The 20,380-nt window shown below is 42.2% G+C and overlaps 2 protein-coding genes across 2 annotated transcripts; one reads left to right on the plus strand and one right to left on the minus strand.

The window, feature by feature from the left end:
* The first annotated feature begins 1,803 nt into the window (after window positions 1–1,803).
* Window positions 1,804–10,043, plus strand: otud3 (OTU deubiquitinase 3). The gene is made up of 8 exons (XM_069140892.1): window positions 1,804–1,916; window positions 5,841–6,143; window positions 7,067–7,215; window positions 7,813–7,925; window positions 8,025–8,147; window positions 8,296–8,428; window positions 8,653–8,840; window positions 8,994–10,043. The coding sequence occupies exons 2-8, from the start codon at window positions 5,938–5,940 to the stop codon at window positions 9,156–9,158; spliced, it is 1,077 nt and encodes a 358-aa protein (XP_068996993.1). The 5' UTR covers window positions 1,804–1,916; window positions 5,841–5,937; the 3' UTR covers window positions 9,159–10,043.
* A 714-nt stretch (window positions 10,044–10,757) lies between these two features.
* Window positions 10,758–14,023, minus strand: bcas2 (BCAS2 pre-mRNA processing factor). Its single transcript, XM_069140893.1, has 7 exons — window positions 13,854–14,023; window positions 12,527–12,619; window positions 12,364–12,434; window positions 12,069–12,230; window positions 11,931–11,981; window positions 11,753–11,833; window positions 10,758–11,651 (listed from the first exon to the last, which is right to left on the minus strand). The coding sequence occupies exons 1-7, from the start codon at window positions 13,944–13,946 to the stop codon at window positions 11,525–11,527; spliced, it is 678 nt and encodes a 225-aa protein (XP_068996994.1). The 5' UTR covers window positions 13,947–14,023; the 3' UTR covers window positions 10,758–11,524.
* Between the last annotated feature and the right edge of the window lie 6,357 nt (window positions 14,024–20,380).

Here is a 20,380-nt window from a genome sequence, read left to right on the forward strand (position 1 = left end):
CCTCCTCCCTCTCCTAAAATAGAACAGAATCTCAGGATTGTTATATTAATTATGTTATTTTATATGCATGTTGAACCAACTACTAAAATGGAAACATTGCCCAAAAATAAAATAAAAACTCAATCGCCATTCTCACTGCGCTCTTTATCGTTGGTGGAGCAGAAATTCGCAAACATCTGCTGTCGTCACCCACAGGCGCACTGCTAGTGTTACTTCATTTTGACCTCCTCCCGTGAAGAAACGCAGCCGAGCTGCGCACCAGTGTAGCAGACTCTAATTAAAATCTACAGGGGGCAGAATGGGGGTAATGTAAACACTTAATAGTAAAAGGACCTGAAACCTGAGAAATCACATTTATGAGCGCAGCTGCAAGTTAAGAGCATATTAAAGTGGTCAGCAAATCAACTCCAATTATCTGCACACACAAACAAAGACACATTAAAAAAAAAAAAAAAGGCCACACAAACTAATGATAGGCCCGTTTTGAGCACTGCTTGCAATTGTAATTTCAAAAAAGAAGAGGTGGCCTCTGGTTCTTAACCATAGTTTTGCAGGTGGCATCCATTTAGACAAACTTGTGTCATGTCAAAAAGCCCTTGAGCAAGTCAGTGAAGCTCACACAGATGTCTCTACGAAAAAAAGAAAAAAGAACCAAGGGGCATAGATTTGACATTGTGAAACCAGCTGAAACTGACTTGCTTTGACATGTTATGCTATTTTAGCCCATATTAAGTGCAGAAAAGGAAATTCTTATAGCATACTGATTTGATGTGCCCTATTTGCTGATCCAAACACACAAACATACTGCACATGCACATATTGTACATACAGTATAGATGACATGTTGTCCTTTAGTCACACTTGGCTGACTGCTCACCTGCTCCACTCAGGTGTATGACGCTGATTGCTGTACAAACGCATGGGTAGCCTTCAGACCGTTGCATCTGTTCACAGAACGCCAACACTCACTAAGGTCTATAATAAGCCATACAACAACTTACATCAGTAGATGTATGGCCTTTTTATTTATGCCAGCTGGTTTGGTACCATTTTTGTTTTCTAGTTTTAGGAAATAAGATAGTATTACAGCCTCCACTTGTTTTTTTGATGCAGTTTTATGTCTTGAGGCTATATTTTTTGGGTCTCAGTGAGTCTGCTGGTCTTTTTTACACAGCAAACATCCTGTTTATTGCTTTTCGGCCCACTCCTCCCCCATATAATATGCACCAACTGTGTGGAGTCATCAGAAGGAGTTGGTGATGAGTAGATTTATTTAGGCAAGCAGAAGGTGGAGGGATTTTCAAGTGCAAGATTTCTTTCAAAAACCTCCTACTTGTCCTGAGTCCTGAGTCACAGTCTACAGTATAAAATGACGAGATAGATAGATAGATAGATAGATAGATAGATAGATAGATAGATAGATAGATAGATAGATAGATAGATAGATAGATAGATAGATAAATAGATAGATAGATAGATAGATAGATAAATAGATAGATAGATAGATAGATAGATAGATAGATAGATAGACAGACAGACACACACACACACACACACACACACACACACACACACACACACACACACACACACACACACAGGCAGAAAGAAAGAACAAATGGGGGATACAGTACTAATCCACATGATCAAAGTCACACACAAACTTTTCAAGTCGTGCCAATTAAAATCCCATTTGCGTTTTCAATGAAATACGTTTTTACGTTTTGCCGAAAGCAATTTTTAAATCGCCTTCGCCGTTTGGCCCATTCCCTTTCCCGTACGTTTTGACGCACGTGCCCCGACGTATGCGGAAGCTCAGTTGTAAACAAAAGCGGACAATCACTATATTTCTTTTCTGACCCAAACCATAAAAAAACAAAACATAAACAAGTGTCGTTGGTCGCAGTTTCTTAAAGGTAAGCACCCTTATATTAACTGCGTTAAGTAATCGGAAGTGTTACTGATGTAGTTCCTGTTAAAACGGGGGGAAATGGTTTGTTATGTAATATACAGCCGTTGATTTCTCTTCAGCTAGCTAACGGCTAACATGACGCCCATGAGACTCCGTTTGTTTCAGTGAGTTCACCGTTAACGTTACTCGTTAGTAGTCGGTACGTAGTTACACGTTAACGTTCATACCGTTGATCAGTTGTCTGAATTTATATTCAACTCACTGACTTGTTGTTTAGATTCAGCACCAACGTTACACGGAGATAGTAAAGAAGTCTGGAACAGTTAATGTTGTTTCACCAGAAATTATCTCTCTAAAACATCTTCTCTAAAACATCTTCTCTAAAACATCTTCTCTAAAACATCTTCTCTAAAACATCTTCTCTAAAACATGTTCTCTAAAACATCTTCTCCAAAACATCTTCTCTAAAACATCTTCTCCAAAACATCATCTCTAAAACATCTTCTCTAAAACATCTTCTCCAAAACATCATCTCTAAAACATCTTCTCTAAAACATGTTCTCTAAAACATCTTCTCTAAAACATCTTCTCTAAAACATCATCTCTAAAACATCTTCTCTAAAACATCATCTCTAAAACATCTTCTCTAAAACATCTTCTCTAAAACATCTTCTCTAAAACATCATCTCTAAAACATCTTCTCTAAAACATCTTCTCTAAAACACCTTCTCTAAAACATCTTCTCTAAAACATCTTCTCCAAAACATCTTCTCTAAAACATCTTCTCTAAAACATCTTCTCTAAAACATCTTCTCTAAAACATCATCTCTAAAACATCTTCTCTAAAACATCTTCTCTAAAACATCTTCTCTAAAACATCATCTCTAAAACATCTTCTCTAAAACATCTTCTCTAAAACATCTTCTCCAAAACATCATCTCTAAAACATCTTCTCTAAAACTATCTTCTCCAAAACATCATCTCTAAAACATCTTCTCTAAAACATCTTCTCTAAAACATCTTCTCTAAAACATCATCTCTAAAACATCTTCTCTAAAACATCTTCTCTAAAACATCATCTCTAAAACATCATCTCTAAAACATCTTCTCTAAAACACCTTCTCTAAAACATCTTCTCTAAAACATCTTCTCTAAAACATCTTCTCTAAAACATCATCTCTAAAACATCTTCTCTAAAACATCTTCTCTAAAACATCTTCTCTAAAACATCATCTCTAAAACATCTTCTCTAAAACATCTTCTCTAAAACACCTTCTCTAAAACATCTTCTCTAAAACATCTTCTCTAAAACATCTCCAAAACATCTTCTCTAAAACATCTTCTCTAAAACATGTTCTCTAAAACATCTTCTCTAAAACATCATCTCTAAAACATCTTCTCTAAAACACCTTCTCTAAAACATCTTCTCTAAAACATCTTCTCTAAAACATCATCTCTAAAACATCTTCCCTAAAACATCTTCTCTAAAACATCTTCTCTAAAACACCTTCTCTAAAACATCTTCTCTAAAACATCTTCTCTAAAACATCATCTCTAAAACATCTTCCCTAAAACATCTTCTCTAAAACATCTTCTCTAAAACACCTTCTCTAAAACATCTTCTCCAAAACATCTTCTCTAAAACATCTTCTCTAAAACATCTTCTCCAAAACATCTTCTCCAAAACATCTTCTCTAAAACATCTTCTCTAAAACATCTTCTCTAAAACATCTTCTCTAAAACATCTTCTCTAAAACATCTTCTCTAAAACACCTTCTCTAAAACATCTTCTCCAAAACATCTTCTCTAAAACATCTTCTCTAAAACATCTTCTCTAAAACATCTTCTCTAAAACATCTTCTCTAAAACATCATCTCCAAAACATCTTCTCTAAAACATCTTTTCTAAAACATCTTCTCCAAAACATCTTCTCTAAAACATCTTCTCTAAAACATCTTCTCTAAAACATCATCTCTAAAACATCATCTCCAAAACATCTTCTCTAAAACATCTTCTCTAAAACATCTTCTCCAAAACATCTTCTCTAAAACATCATCTCCAAAACATCATCTCTAAAACATCATCTCTAAAACATCATCTCTAAAACATCTTTTCTAAAACATCTTCTCCAAAACATCTTCTCTAAAACATCTTCTCTAAAACATCATCTCTAAAACATCATCTCCAAAACATCTTCTCTAAAACATCTTTTCTAAAACATCTTCTCCAAAACATCTTCTCTAAAACATCTTCTCTAAAACATCATCTCTAAAACATCTTCTCCAAAACATCATCTCCAAAACATCTTCTCTAAAACATCTTCTCTAAAACATCTTCTCTAAAACATCTTCTCTAAAACATCTTCTCCAAAACATCTTCTCCAAAACATCTTCTCTAAAACATCTCCTCTAAAACATCTTCTCCAAAACATCTTCTCCAAAACATCTTCTCTAAAACATCTTCTCTAAAACATCTTCTCCAAAACATCTTCTCCAAAACATCTTCTCCAAAACATCTTCTCTAAAACATCTTCTCTAAAACATCTTCTCTAAAACATCTTCTCCAAAACATCTTCTCCAAAACATCTTCTCTAAAACATCTTCTCTAAAACATCTTCTCTAAAACATCTTCTCCAAAACATCATCTCTAAAACATCATCTCTAAAACATCATCTCTAAAACATCTTTTCTGAAACATCTTCTCCAAAACATCTTCTCTAAAACATCTTCTCTAAAACATCATCTCTAAAACATCATCTCTAAAACATCTTCTCTAAAACACCTTCTCTAAAACATCTTCTCTAAAACATCTTCTCTAAAACATCTTCTCTAAAACATCATCTCCAAAACATCTTCTCTAAAACATCTTCTCTAAAACATCTTCTCTAATATGTGTAAGAAACCGATAAACAGCGGTAAAAGAAGTATTTAAATTCTTTACTGATGTAAAAGTACCTACCAATACTGCAAAGTAAAAATACTCCGTTACAAGTAAAAGTCCTGCGTGACAAATCCTACTTAAGTAAAAGTACAAAACTATGAGCATCAACATGTAGTTGAAGTATCAAAGTAAAAGTGCAGGTTTTGTCCCTCTGACTGACGTGTTAAGTGACATCATTGCATTATTAATAGTGACACGTCAGTGTGAAGTACTTTATGTCCAGTTTTCAGATGATTACTGGGAGAAGAATGAAGAACAACAAAGTTCTGCTCTTTAGACTTGATATGTGCTGATATATTGGATCATTTGGACATTTATTGAAATGAAACCATGTGAGTTTCGGGGGGAAGTCACTGTTTGGTGGAGCGGCCAACGACTCCTCCACATCTGAAACGTGACCCCGACGACACACTGCTCTTTGTACGACGGCAAAACATGAACGAGGTTGTGGACCACTGGTTCTATCTGCAACAATGAGTGGTTGTTATTTATTTTAAAGGATTTGTATATAATCCATTGGGTTAAATCTTCACCTTAAAAGTAACTAAAGTTGTCAAATAACTGTAGTGGAGTAGAAAGTTCAATATCTCCCTGTCTATAGTGGAGTGGTCGTATAAAGTAGCATCAGATGGAAATATGTACAGCATAAGTACTTAAAACTTGTACTTGCGTATATTATTGACTAAACACTGCACCACTGTAGTAATACGACGTTTTCCTCCTATTTTGAATAGTCTTCGTTTTGGTACATTGAAAGTTTCAGATGACACTGGAAAAAAAAAAAATCTATTTTAAATTAGCGAGTTATGCAGAAGAGAATCAGGCAAAAAAATATATAACTAATGACTTAATTACGAGAATCCTAAAAGTGGCAGATTTTCAGAGAGAGTCTGAGATAATGTCTTCAACATCAGACCAACTATAGCAGGATGTCCGTCTCTTACAGCTGAACAGAAGACTGACTGATTGATTCTGTATTTCAAAACAGGTTGCAGATGTTTGGCAGTGTTCAATGACGCGCCACATCATTACCAAAGGAGGGCATACTTTGGTTCTGTAGGCCCGCAGAAGCAACTGCAGCCGACATGTCCAGGAAACAAACATCGAAACCTGTACGGAGCAATAAAAAGAGTGAACTTGAACGCAAGCGGGATGAGCGGGCAGCACGCCGGGCCGTCGTGAAAGACCGCAAGAACCGCCCTCAGGACGGGGACGAAGGTGCCGAGTTTGTCAGTTTCTCCAACCAGCTCCAGGCGCTGGGGCTCAAGCTCAGAGAAGTCCCTGGAGATGGGTAAGAACAACTCTGTGTTGTTCCGTAGTATCTCTGATTCCCTCACATCTGATTATACGCTGATGAGCCGAGACATTACGACCACGACCGCCTAATAGGCTGTTTGTGCGTCGCACGCCGCCAAAGCAGCTCCATCCCACTGAGGCACGGACTCGTTCTACGAGACCTCTGAAGAAGCCCTGTGATATCTGGCACCAAGACTTTAAGCAGCTGAGCCTTAAAATCTAAAGTAAATAGTGATTTGGAGGCTCAGACTTAATCCAGCATCATCCTCCAACTCCCTGCTGCAGGTTCACGGTTTGTCCCTCCTCAGACCATTAGCGTTCGGTACTCGGTGTTGCTGGCTGGAAGCTCCCCACAAACCTTTGCTCCGACTCAGCCGCCAGCCTGATTCGGCTCCTATCCATCAGATCTTTACACCCAGACCGACTCTTCGCTCGCTGTCTTAATACGGCCGAGACTTTCACATGTGCGGATGTTATGAGATAATCACTGTTACTCGCTTCAACTGTGAGTTGTCGTAATGTTTTGACTCGGCTTTAAGCCGGAGGCAGCTCTCACTGTCCGTCAGTAACCAGGATGTACATAATGTTATCGGCCTCTAAGTCCATTTCTATCGAGCCCACGGTCAGTAACAACGTACTGTAAACTAAACCGCATTCATTTAACTGCATGACTGCTCAGTTCAGACATTTATGCCTTAATTTGTCCATCAGTCGTGTTTACCACTGGGCAGGAAGTGTTATTGGCCAAAACCCAGAACTACGCCATCCATCACCGTCTCCAACAAAAGCACCAGTGGAGTCTAAGCCTTTCACATCTGATAACTTTCCATCGAGAAACCTTAATTTTGTCCAACACACTGAGCAGTTGAACATTAGGCAGTGATGTGTCATACCTGCCTCTCTCCTTTTCTGCTGCAGGAACTGCCTGTTCAGAGCTCTAGGCGACCAGTTAGAGGGTCACTCCCGAGGTCACCTGCGGCTTCGCCAGGAGACTGTCCAGTACATGACGTCCCATCGACAAGACTTTGAACCCTTTGTCGAGGACGACGTGCCCTTTGCACAACACTGTAAGACCTCAGTGGGCAACCCTGACTAAATCACGATCGGGGAATAAGATAAAAGACTTTGATCATTCACAATCAACTGTTCTATGATGTTGTGTGCAGAAAATTGATTTCAATGGGATGCAGTTTTGACTAGTAACCATGCAGTGACCCCTGGTGGTCATTGCTTCTGCTTGCAACAGAGAGACATACTTTATGTGGTTCCAAATAGGGGACAAATATGAAGCCAATATAGAGGAACCATCAAATTCTGTTGAACACAATTTTGTGTTTTGTGAATATTTTTCCCCTTTTTTCTGCATAATTTTACTATTTCAGGCCTCTAAAACGTTTGAAAAAGTAACTAAAACAAGGCGAGACATGGTCTTTACTTGACAGTAGCTGTTGATGAGGGATTGCATTTTGTTTAAAGGTAAAGGAATTTGTATTCTTGACCAATCTTACATATTTTACTACAATAACATTTATATGAAACCATAAATCACGTCTATATTTACTTTACAATTAGATCAGCAACAGAATTCTACATTACTTCGCTGTGCTGTAGAACGTTGATGTAACCAGTCCTGTCGGTGATAGTTTTTGTGTTTCCTTACCCAGTGTCCAACCTCTCTCAGCCCGGTACGTTTGCCGGCAACGACGCTATTGTGGCTTTTGCTCGCAGTCAGCAGGTGAAAGTGGTCATCCACCAGCTGAACACGCCGCTGTGGGAGGTACGGACAGACAGACAGGCCATTCAAGGACATAACATGATTTAATGTGTGGTATCTAACACACACACACACACACACTTTCATATGTTTTCATTGCAGATAAATGGTGTGGAAAAGCAGGTTTCCAGAGAGCTCCACATCGCCTATCGCTATGGAGACCATTATGACAGTGTTAGGCGGGTCGGAGACAACTCTGAGAGTCCTGCTCACCTCCGCATAGAAGTATAGGACACTTCTTAATACTTCTATGAGTGTGAAATAAATTCTTTTGGAAGTCAAGAAAGCATCGTGTCATGTTTAACGTTTATGGGCTCACGTATTGTAATGGTACACTTACTGATGTGTCTTTCACGTCATCGCTGTTCCCCAGAATCTGCAGAATTCACAAGGCCATCAGCGTGAGTTCGGGGACGGTCAGAGGGACAGACAGAAAAACCCTCCTCCCACAGCGTCTGAGGAGGACAACGTGATCCTAAGCTCCATCAGGAACCGAGGAATACAGGGTCAGAAGTTCCACTTCGCTCATTAACTGCAGGAAGAATTAAGACAGTCAGGAGTCAACTTAATTACAAACTTCATAACCTTCATAAAACTTCACGCTTTCCTTCCTCAGCTCAATTATCCAACGGTCACATTAACACGTCCGCCTGTTGGTACGCAGACTGTTTCTGTGACATTCAGTGACGGATCACACCGACTGATTCTGTTCATGTGTTTCCTGCCTCAGGTGATGAGGAGAACCTGCTCCAGCTCAGCGCGGCGACGATCAATGCTGAATGGCTCGCTGGCTGTGTGCTGGGACAGTCCTGCCAGGGCCAGTGTGCCTCAGGATCCTGCTCGGCCTGCAGAGCTGCCGCCACCAGCTGCAGCGAAGACAAGCAGCCAGCAGAGGGCAGCAACGTGCAAAAGCATAAGGTGGGCACACAAGTCTCACCTTTTGGGATTCCTTTTATTCACAATGCAGCAATGTTACCGTTTTATGGATGTGAATAACAATGTGGAGAAAATAATACACCATTTCAAAAGAAGTTTCTTAAAATCTTACTTTTTTTTTCTCTCGTTGTCCAGGTGTCCAACAAGCAGAGGAAAGAGCAGCAGCGGCAAGAGAAGAAGAAGCGTCAGGAGGATAGGCACCGGCAGAAGTTTCTTCAGAGTAAAGGAAGCCAGGACCAGAACCAGAACCTGCCAGATTCTGTTACTTTAGTACCAGCTCTCAACACTCTCAGTATATAGACTGGGGCATGGCCAAAAATGACCTCCTGCTACTCTAGCTACCAGTGGCTGTCCACAAAGTTTTGCACAGTCAAATTTGATTCAGTCACAGTGGCTAACTTTTCATAAACAGAAACCCTCGTTTCTTTGCAAACAGTATAATGGTGCCTGTAAACTTGTGTGAGTGAGTGAGTGAGTGAGTGAGTGAGAAAGCTGGAAGAATGACAGAGCATGACTATCTGTGTTTTCGTTGGATTACTTTTAATTTAGTTCGATTCCTGGCTGGTGTATGTAGAAGCTCCTCAGACCTGGTCTGTCTACTTGTGCTACCTGGCCCCCCTTTTCTATGCTGGACATCTGGCTTTTTCATGACAACCATGCGGATAATCTTTGTGCAGCTGGGCTTTTTGATTTGCCACAGATTTGAGTTTATTCAGATGTTCAGATCATTCTGTTTGTGATTAAAATAGGAAGTCAAGGATGAAATGATTGTCATGCACACTGTGTAAGGAATGTGGCAATAAATAATAAATGATAATTTACCATTTTTGTGTGAACCAGATGATATATCACATAGATATTACAGTGAAAGGTTTATGTTGTTTTTCCAAATGAGAGATGCATAATTACAAAAAAATCTTTACTCTCTGACATCTTTATCTTGTAACATGTTAAAGGATATTGATGACTTTATTTGATCCTTTTTAATGAGCTCTGCTGTTGGAGAAAATAGTAAAAAAAAAAAAAAATTAACAAAAGCAGACGTAAAGCACAAGCTATCAAAAAAACCCAACAACATAGCTAACGTGTTCACATTAATGTCTTGGGATTTTGTCCATTTTTTGTCACTATGAAGTGTCAACCTGATATTTACTGCAGGAAAAAAAACAAGCTGAGAAATTATACTCTAACTTACAGAAACTAGAGTTGCAACGATTGGTTAAATAATCAGTTAGTTAATTAACAAAACTATTTTGATAATCAATTATTGTTTTGAGTCATTTTGCAATGAATTTTTTTTTTTTTTAAAGAAATCTCTAATTCCAGCTTCTTAAATGTGAATATTTTCTGGTTACTTCATTGTTCAATGATCACAAACTGAAAATATTTTGGCTGTGAACTGTTGTTTGGGACAAAATGAGACATTTTGAGCAGCACCTTCAGCTTTGGGAAACACTGGTTAACATTTGTCCTTGTTTTTATGACATTTTAAAGACCAAACAGCTTTTCGATTCGAGGAAATAACTCGCAATGAAATGGTTTGGTGTCTTAAATGAGGTTCACCAGAACTGGAAGTTATAGCAGCCGTCATTGAGTGTGTGTCCACTTTAAGGTGGTGGGTTATTTTGGGGTCTTTCAGTTGTGTGCATGTTGATCATTTCAACGAATCGGATGTCAGAAGTTCCCATTAAAATCAAGTCCTGATTTCTGACATACTGGACCCTCGGTTGACTGAGCTGTATTGCCAGCACTGCAACACATGGTGGAACGGAGCCTGTTGACTCAGAGGCTGCATGTTCATCATATTGGAGGCGGGGCATCAAGTCCAGCTTTACGTAAAATAGGAAATCCGTAGCAGAGACGACCGGTAGAAGAAAGATGCAAATACACACACTGGGAAATATTTAGAAAAGTTTGTCTTATTAAAACAGTGTAAAAAAATGACGACTTGGAGTCAAGGTTGGGCACACAACGATAACTTCAGTCTTCAATAGACTTGACGTACTATGTACACTTATTCTGAGCACACTCCTCTGGTGGAAGGCAGCTTCAAAGACTGAAACCTTCAGGCTGGTGTTCAATAAATCACATTTTAAAGCAAGACTAAGCAACTTTTGCTGAGTGACATCACGAGGCATTTGCGGGAATAATATTAAATGCTTACGGTAGTAAATCATTTTCATTATATATCGAGAACCTTACAGCCAGTAGACAGACTGTCAGGTACACGGCGATATCTGTTGAAAGGCTGCTAACATTAGATAGCAAGTGAGGCTGTAACAGCAACACCTGTGTCTCTTAAACTGAGTGAAGGGGGTGTTTTATTGCTTATGATCAAGTTTTCATTTTTAAGATGCTGAATGTGTTCTATACGTACGTCGTCTTGCTTTAAACATATGTGACTCTTGAAGAAAGGTACCCTGATATATTCCATGACCCACCATTGTTTTTACAGTAGGTGTAAAATGTGTTTGAGGTTTCTGGGAAGCTCCTTCTTAAATGTATCATCCAGTTACTTTGTAATACAACTAAATCTCCTCCGTAGGGGTAACTTTCCGTCCTCGGGCTGCTTCCAGTCAGCCTTATTAAACAAGATGAAATCTGTCTGAGGGATCCTTAGTCTGAGGATCAGCCCTGGGAGGGTGGGAGTTGTTGCCGTTGCTGCCCTAAAAGTCCTGTCGGATGTTCTCCTTGTTCTCGTCCCCCTGCTGTTGTCTCAGCTGAGTCACCTCGTTTTCCAGCTGGACGATGGCCCGCTCAATCTCATAGTTCTTACTGACCAGGGACACCCAGCTGTGGAGGGACAAATACAGATGTTAAGACAGAGGTGGAATCCAACCTTATTATTCCCTTTGTGCAGTGTTATGAACATGTAAGCTCTTCAAACGACATACTTAGACTCCAGCTCTCGCAGTTTGGCTCCTGCTGCCAGCTGATCGTTCTTACGCTGCCAGTTCAAATCTTGAATCTGCTTCCTGTGTACCAAAATAAACAAACAAATAAAGCGGTAAATGTGAAAACAGGTTTAACAATATTTTTAGTAAGCAGAGAACTTTTCAGTGATGAATTCACCTGAATTTGTGAAGTTCCTTTTGAGCCATCTCGATCATGAAGGCCAAGTTACTGAAGAAGAAAGCGGAGACGACGTGTTAGCAGTCAAATTGTATTCCCTGACTTAATGTCTGTAAGGAAAGGCTTACAGTTACGTACTCGTTGTAGTGCTTCCACGCATTGGTTCCATACTCCGACATGAGCTCCAGGTTTTCAATGCGGACCGCCTGGTGCTCCAGCTGAGCCATCGAGTTGTTCACACACTCCTGCCACGCTGTGATGTCGTTCTTCTGTCCCGACGATGGCGCCGGCAGCTCATATCTCCACAGGAATAAGATTAAAAACAAAAAAAAGTAGGTTAAAATGCTAATGCGCATATTCTCTGAGGAACATAAGGGAAAAGCACAACTTGAATCTAGATTTGCATCCGGCTGCTACAGTGTACAGCGTTTACCTCTTCATGCTCAGCAGGTCCATGGGCTGTCGGGCCGCCAGCCGCTCAAATTCATTCCTCATGATTTCTGTCTGAAGAGTGACAAGAAAAACAAAGTGCTGTTATTTCTGCGTCACGGGCCGATGCCACGAAGAAGGCTTCAGAGGTCGGATGAGTTTATCACCTCAAAAGTAGTAAAGTCAGGTGTGGGCATGTAGCTCAGGTAGTTCTTCGTAGGTCGGTACCTTCTGGTCTCCTCTTCAACCAGAGCTGCAGCCTTGAGGATGAAAACAGGATTTATGTCAGACGCAGGAAAAGCTCTGCAGCTTCCAGGAAGTAAATATTTATATTTTTGTACTGCAGTTTAAACATTCATTGGTACACAGAACACACGACTATTTAATGAGGCATTTTGCTGGAGGTTGTTTTACTTTCCCAAAATCCAGGGCTACATCAGTTCATCAGTCATACACAGAGAACGAATGAAGAACTTCCCAATCATGTCACACAACAATATTAATATGTTGGTTTTTTTTTAAATTTAAAAGCACTAAAAGAGAAATGGTTCAGAAAAAAACTTGAGTTAAATAATAAGCCTTCTTTGGTGTTTATGGGTTTCATAGCAATCCAATGTTATATGATGATATTTTGATCATCGTAGATTCAGTCTGAGCCGGTCTGCACATTATTTCCTTTGCGCTCGTGTTATTCAGATCGTGTCAACCGTTTTATTCAGACATGTAAAACGACGTGTTATGTTGGTGAATTGTGGTGAGTTATACGAATGTGTATTTTGTATTGCAACTGAATAAATATGAGGAACCCAGAAAGAACAGCTGCTACGATGCAAAGCGTAACTTGCAGGGCAGATACTTAAAGTTAAGTAGTTCAAGTTTAATCTGGTTATTTCATGACCAAAAACTGTAAAACTCATCATCCTAGTTTTTGCCAGAACGGATTCTGTTGACTCCGACCAGCTGATTTCACTCATGATGCCTCACCTCTCTGATTAAAGATAGACTTATCAGTTTCTTGTCATATTGTAAAAAGATAAAGACTCTTTTATCACGCATAATTTCTCATGGCTGACAGACACGGTCCCTTGTAATAGAGGGAGCCTAATTCAACTGTCTGAAAAGCGGTGGAAAAACTTATGATTACTTACACAGAAATATTTAACTCGGTCTTCCAAAGAAGAAAATAACACATCCACAACCACAAAAGTTATTCCTGCCATTGAAAGGTCTAAAACATTTCTAAAGAGGGAAATGGTTTCTACCAGACAGACTTTAAGGTAACACAGGTTTTAAACATGTGCTCCATAACTCATTTAACAAACGAGCACAACAGCTACATGTGAGTAAAAAAAACCAAAAAAAAACCCAGCTGAGGGGGTTTTGAACATGTCGCCACTGAAATGCACCAGTGGGCCATTTCCATGCAGCACAGTTAGCTCCCGCGCTGTGGTTAGCAGGTGCCCCGAGGTGCCCGTGAACGGTGCGTCTACTCACCGCTTCTCGGACACCTGCCGCATCGTAGCCTTGGTCGAAATACGGCAAAGCGTCGACGAACACTTCACCAGCCACCGAAGCTGTTCCGGCCATGTTCAATCAGTCCGTAGATTGTCGAGTTTGACGACTTGGTTCTCCGAAAGCGACACAAACTCCCGGCTTGCCGAAGAGCAAAGCTTTTCCGGTGACGAACTTCAAAATAAAAGCCCGCAGCGCGGCGTTTGGCCGTGAGATTTTGTTTGGCGACATCTAGCGGAGTGGAAGGCAACTGCTGCTGGATAAAGCCGCGAGCTGAATTGAAATACGGTGCAAGTACTCCGGTGAAAGTCTTTGGTTTGTGTGGCTTTAGCTTTTTCCTTAAGGAGCCTACTTTAATAATAAAGCAATGTTACAGTGATAGAAAATTAAAGCCAGTTGGTTAGGGTCCAGCTAAAAAAAACTGTACACTGTTATCCAGCAGTCCCAGAGATACCAAACGTATGTATACAGCTATTCATTATATATGATCTTTAAACAGTTATAAGAGGTATACATTTGGTTAGTAAATGACTATATGGACTGCCCTCAACACTATCCTGCAAACATATCAGCATCTGTTTCAATGGTAGTGCTATCTCACTTTTGAACTGTGGACATGAAAGAGAGATACAGAATACTTTTTGTCAAAAAGTGGTTTATGACTTGATTTATGACCTGTCAAGTGATTTGGCCAGACCAGTGATTTGGCCCATAAGACCTGCCCCCTTTTATTCCTTCCTCCAATCACATAACCCCTTTGATCTTAGTAACTCCCCCCTCCCCTTTTTTTAAATGACATTAATCATGGCTGTCAAATGATTTATGACCTATTGATCTTAGTCAGGTGCCCTTTGATGACCCCAGGAAGGAAGGAAGGTATGATCCTTTGATCTTAGTTGACCTTAGTCCCCATACACCCACCGCCCCCTTTTCTTACCTTGAAACCCTTACCAGAGATTTACACCTGAAACTGCAAACATTTCAACAGTTAATAGGTTTAAAATTAGCTCGTCATCCACAACCTGTTCCGGTACCTGTTCCGGCCTGGCGACGTGTCGTGGACCGCACATATCCCAGAACGGGAACGGCTGGTAGGACTGTTGACTTTGTTTTACTACAACTGTCAAAAACAGAGAGCACAATTTGTGGCAGCATGCAGAAATGTACATATTCAGCTAACGTGTGCAATGAAGGAAAGTGATATCTTTAATGTCTCTCTCATGCTTGTGGTGATTTAATGTGGATTACTTACAGTTTACGGTTGGAAAATGTTGACTTCCCTCTTCCCCGCAACATTCAAATTAAAAATGTGAATGGTTGAAATCAGTGAGTATGCAGAAGTAGATAGCGACCAAAAAAATTTTGTGGAAGAAGTCAGAAACAGGATCTCAAAAGTATAAATGCTGAATCAACATTCACACAATAAAGGCCAGTTATTTTTTCAAATTTCACTTGGATATGGGAGTGTTATGAGGTGAGGTGTAACAGGACCTAAATGCAGGCACACACACTCGGGTACAAGTTCAAAACACAGTCTTTATTGAACACAGGTGGTACCTACAGTCTATTTCCCCCCCGAGTCGGGAGGGCAACTCAACCGACTCTCACTGAGAGGGGGGGGGGGGACTGGACGGACCGCTGGACGGACAGCTGGCAGGAGTGTTGTCCAGTAGCGCTTACCGAGAGCACTGACCGGGTTGCAGAATGAGAGCAGGGACAGGAGCCGGAGTAGCCACAACCACGGGAACGGGAACAGGAACAGACGAACCGGTGACTGACCGGTGACTGACCGGTGACGGACTGGTGACTGGCAGAATCTAGCAGTAACTAGCAGTATGGACCGACACCGGATGACTGCAGGGGCAGGGCAGATATAGTCTGGTGAGGTGATCAGTGGAATCAGCCACCTGCAGGTGGTGATTGGGGAGAGTGGTGGCAACTGCTGAGACCGGTGAGGGGTGTGGCCATGGGAGGTGATGGGAGGCGGGGAGAGGAGGACACAGAACACATAGGGACACAATAACAGACAGGGGAAAGACAGAAAACATGAGGAGAGGTGATTGGGGACAAAACAGAGGAGCAAACAGTAGGAGCAGACAGGAATCCTGACAGTACCCCCCCTCAAAGGGAGCCTCTTGGCGACCAGACTGGACCGGACCGGGTGGGAGGAGGGGGGCCAGAGGAGGGACGGAGGACCACAACACAAGACACGAGTAGGGAAGCCTCGGTGGACGGAGGACGGGCATGGGGCAGGACGGACCGGGGTGACCGCTCCGGAGGACGGCCGCGGGGCAGGACGGACCGAGGTGACCGCTCCGGAGGACGGCCGCGGGGCAGGACGGGCTCGGGGGATCTCTCCGGAGGACGGCCACAGGGCAGGACGTGCTCGGGGGACCTCTCTGGAGGACGGCCACAGGGCAGGACGTGCTCGGGGGACCTCTCCGGAGGTTGTGTTGGGGGTAAACAACCGCTTTCTACGGTCGAGAATAGACACTATATCTGCACACCGCTAGATCTAAATGCAAAGGTCTGTTTGTTTGATTTTTGGGAAAATTTGAGTCAAACAACCCATTAATTCTCATTCAAGAATATCTCTGGGCATGTTCATAAATGTCAGTATATGCACCATGCGACTACACTACGATGTACTTTATCTGACTTTTGCAATAACCATGCATTCATTTCTAAATTTTGCAGAGATGCAGAATACAGCCGAGACAAGCTGTTAACTAGCAAACACATTCACAGTTTGGCAGATTCACCAGTTAACCTGACCTGCAAATATCTAAACTGTGGCAGGAAAACAGAGCACTTGGAAAAAGCTAAGTAGACAACGTGAGACCGTACGACGTCCACACAGAGAAGCTTTTTGCTGTGAGGTGACCGTGCTAAGCACAGAGCCTATATTTTCTTTATCATGAATTTAATTTTATGAAGAAACTTTCTCAGCCTGAACATATTGATCAAGCTGAGGGACTTTCCTCTCTCACAGGGATCTGCACGAAAGGCTTGAAGATTACATTTCATTACCTTTTAAAAAGAATAGTAAGCCGTTAGTAGTCAAAATGCTTTAGCCCAATGGAACATGTATTGTAATTATGCTAATATCTGGATAATAACTGCATTACTACACACTGTGCATACAGTTTTCCCAGGAGGAATATTAGTTTATCATCTAGGCTTTGCATCGGTGGATGCCCGGTCTCGCAGCAGCCCCCATTTTCACAGTAGTTTATTGGGGTAAAACAATTAAGCTGCTGTTTCCCCCTTATGACTGAGTGCCGGGAGGATAACTGCTCTCCCTGGTGCTTAAGATGCTCCAACCCAACAGTGACATGGCGGGACAACAGTTACAGTATGCGTCTTTGGCATGAAAATGGTAAAAAAATGTGTTTGTTGGTCAGCAGGTGTGTATCGACCTGGCAGGTTAAAGGCCTGGTAAGACCTGGGCAACTTCAAATCATTCCAGTGGAACTGCTGCAGCAGGGGAATTGCTTGCCGAGAGAAGGTAAATCCACTGAGTTCAACTTTTTTGATGAACTCTGACCGCCTGCCTTCTACAGATTTCTGACTCATTCACTTCTCTCTACATAAAGTACACACGATGGTTTACTAAATAGCGATCAGTAAAGTTTGTACACTTAATCATCATCACTTTGCATCAAAACCAGCAGCTGTTAAGCTGAACAATGGGAATTTCAATGTTTGGAAAATGTGTTGATTTCATTGTTGGCATAAAATTGTGGACACACCATAAACACTTCTTTTTTTATTGCACGGGGACATTTTTGAATGCAATGAACAAAATTACACGGAGAATTCTGACACTCAAATGAAATTGCAGACGGTAGTGCACTAAAAAGTAAACAGGAAGCTACTAAAACAAAGCTACATAGTCTGGGGGAAGATACATAGATTATTAGCTGTGTTGTATTAGTAACATTTATCAATCTTTTTCTGTCCAATAAAAACTGGTTTACAAAAGGCAATGAATCGCACACTGGAAAGTACAGATGTGTGAGTTGTTTTTTTTAAACTGTGTAAACCTATAGTCCTAAAAGTGATCACACTAAGCTAAAACATTTGGTAAGTGACCACCAGCCAGTTTGTTGGTTTTGATGGCCAGGGACATGAGCCACCGGCGGAACCCCTGTGGGGACAGCACTCACCAGGGGTTGACAAGGGGGGACAAGACCTCACCGGGTACTGGATTATTATTATTATTATATTAAATCAAGTTAAAATTACAGATTGTGTTTCATCTTTCTTCAAACAGCTTGTTTAAATTTTCCTATACTATGCCTCTCATTATGCGTGAATGGATTGTGCAATAATTAGCAAAGTCATTTAATAGTAATGGTACAAGAATTTGCGTTTAGTGACCAGAGGGTAGCAAATCACTGAGTCTTAGACCGAAGCGGAAAAAGTAATAGCTGCTTCAGATGCACTGGTAGCAACTAGCTGATTGTGAAGCAGTTATACATGGATATACATGGACAGAATACATCAAATCCTGTGAACACACCACCGTACCATCCCGGACTGTACACTGCTTCCCCAACAACAAGCCGTGGATCACCAGCGACCTGAAAGTTCTTCTTAATAAGAAGAAAGCAGCCTTCAGGTCTGGGGACAGGGACGAGCTCAGGAGAGTGCAGCGCCACCTGAAGGAGAAGCTGAGGGAGTGCAAGGACTCCTGCAGGAGGAAGCTGGAGGCCAAACTCCAGCAGAACAACGTGAGAGGTGTGGACCGGTATGAAGGAGATTACTGGGTTCAAAGGGAGAGAGAGACAACCAGGGGGAACCTGGAGAGGAACAACCAGGGGGAACCTGGAGAGGAACAATGAGCTAAACTGTTTCTTCAACAGGTTTAGTTCACCGCCCTCATCTGTCTCCTCCACACACCAAACCTCCCAAACACCTCTGCTGCATCCCCCCTCCCCCCTCTGTCCCACCTGGTGAGCTGCATGGACACAGAGCCCTCAACTTCAAAGGGCTCTTCCACCACTGATGCCGTCACCCCTCCCCCTCCTCTCTGTGACGACTGGCAAGGTTAGGAGACAGCTGGAGAGACTCCACCAGCGCAAGGCTGCCGGACCTGACGGCATCAGCCCCGGGGTCCTGAAGACCTGCGCCGTCCAGCTGGCAGATGTCCTGCAACACCTCTTCAACCTGAGCCTGAAGCAGGAGGAGGTCCCGGTGCTGTGGAAGACGTCCTGCCTGGTTCCTGTCCCCAAGAAGACGACTCCATCCGGCCTCAACGACTACCGACCGGTTGCCCTCACATCTCATGTGATGAAGGTGCTGGAGAGGCTGGTCTTGGCCCACCTCAGGCCGCTGGTGAAATCTTCTCTGGACCCTCTGCAATTTGCGTACCAGCCTCATGTGGGAGTGGACGACGCCATCATCTACCTGCTGCAACGAGCTCAGTCTCACCTGGATGGAACCGGTGAATCTGTGAGAATCACTTTCTTTGATTTCTCCAATGCATTCAACACCATCCAACCACTGCTGCTGAGTGAGAAGCTGCGGGTGGTGGGGGTGGACGCGTCCACCGTCTCCTGGATCACTGACTACCTGACAGGCAGACCACAGTTTGTCCATCTGGACAGTGTGCTGTCTGATACGGTGGTCAGTGGTATTGGAGCTCCTCAGGGAACTGTTCTGTCCCCCTTCCTGTTCACCTTATACACCACTGACTTCCAGTACAACTCAGAGTCCTGCCATCTGCAGAAGTTCTCTGATGACTCTGCAGTGGTCAGGTGTATAAGGGATGGACGGGAGGACGAGTACAGGGCAGTAGTGGAGGACTTTGTGGACTGGTGGTGTAAATCAGCTGCTCCTGAACGTGGCCAAGACCAGAGAGATGGTGGTCGACTTCAGGAGGAAGACGACGGCTCCACAACCGCTGAGAGTTCTGGGAGAGGAGGTGGACATGGTTGAGAAGTACAAGTACCTGGTGTCTCCATGACAACAGACTGAACTGGAAGACCAACATCAACGCTGTCTACAAGAAGGGGATGAGTCGACTCTTTTTCTTGAGGAAACTTCGATCCTTCAATGTGTGCAGCGAGATGTTGGAGATGTTCTACCATCTGTTGTGGCCAGTGAACTGTACTTCTAGTAGTCTGCTGGGGGAGCAGCATTGGAGCCGGTGACACCAACAGACTTAACAAACTGGTTAAGAAGACCGGCTCCATTATTGGCTGCAAACTGGACAGTCTGGAAAAGGTGGTGGAGAGGAGGACATTGAAGACCACCCTCTCCACCACCTGCTGCAGGGACAGAGGAGCACTTTCTCCAATAGACTCCTGCAGCTCCGCTGTCACAAGGACAGATACAGGAGATCATTCCTGCCCACCGCTATCAGACTGTACAATAACTCACCTCTCGCCAAATCCATCACACAACAATAACACCCTTGCACTGCTGTTTTGTTTGTTATTTTGTTTTAATTCATTGCACTGTTGTTTAGTTTAGTTTATTTAATATTATTCTATTTCATTTTA

This window comes from Embiotoca jacksoni, unplaced genomic scaffold (assembly GCF_022577435.1).
Source record: "Embiotoca jacksoni isolate LCO1_2020_lvr unplaced genomic scaffold, fEmbJac1.0.p SCAF_9, whole genome shotgun sequence".
Classification (NCBI taxonomy): Eukaryota; Metazoa; Chordata; class Actinopteri; family Embiotocidae; genus Embiotoca; species Embiotoca jacksoni.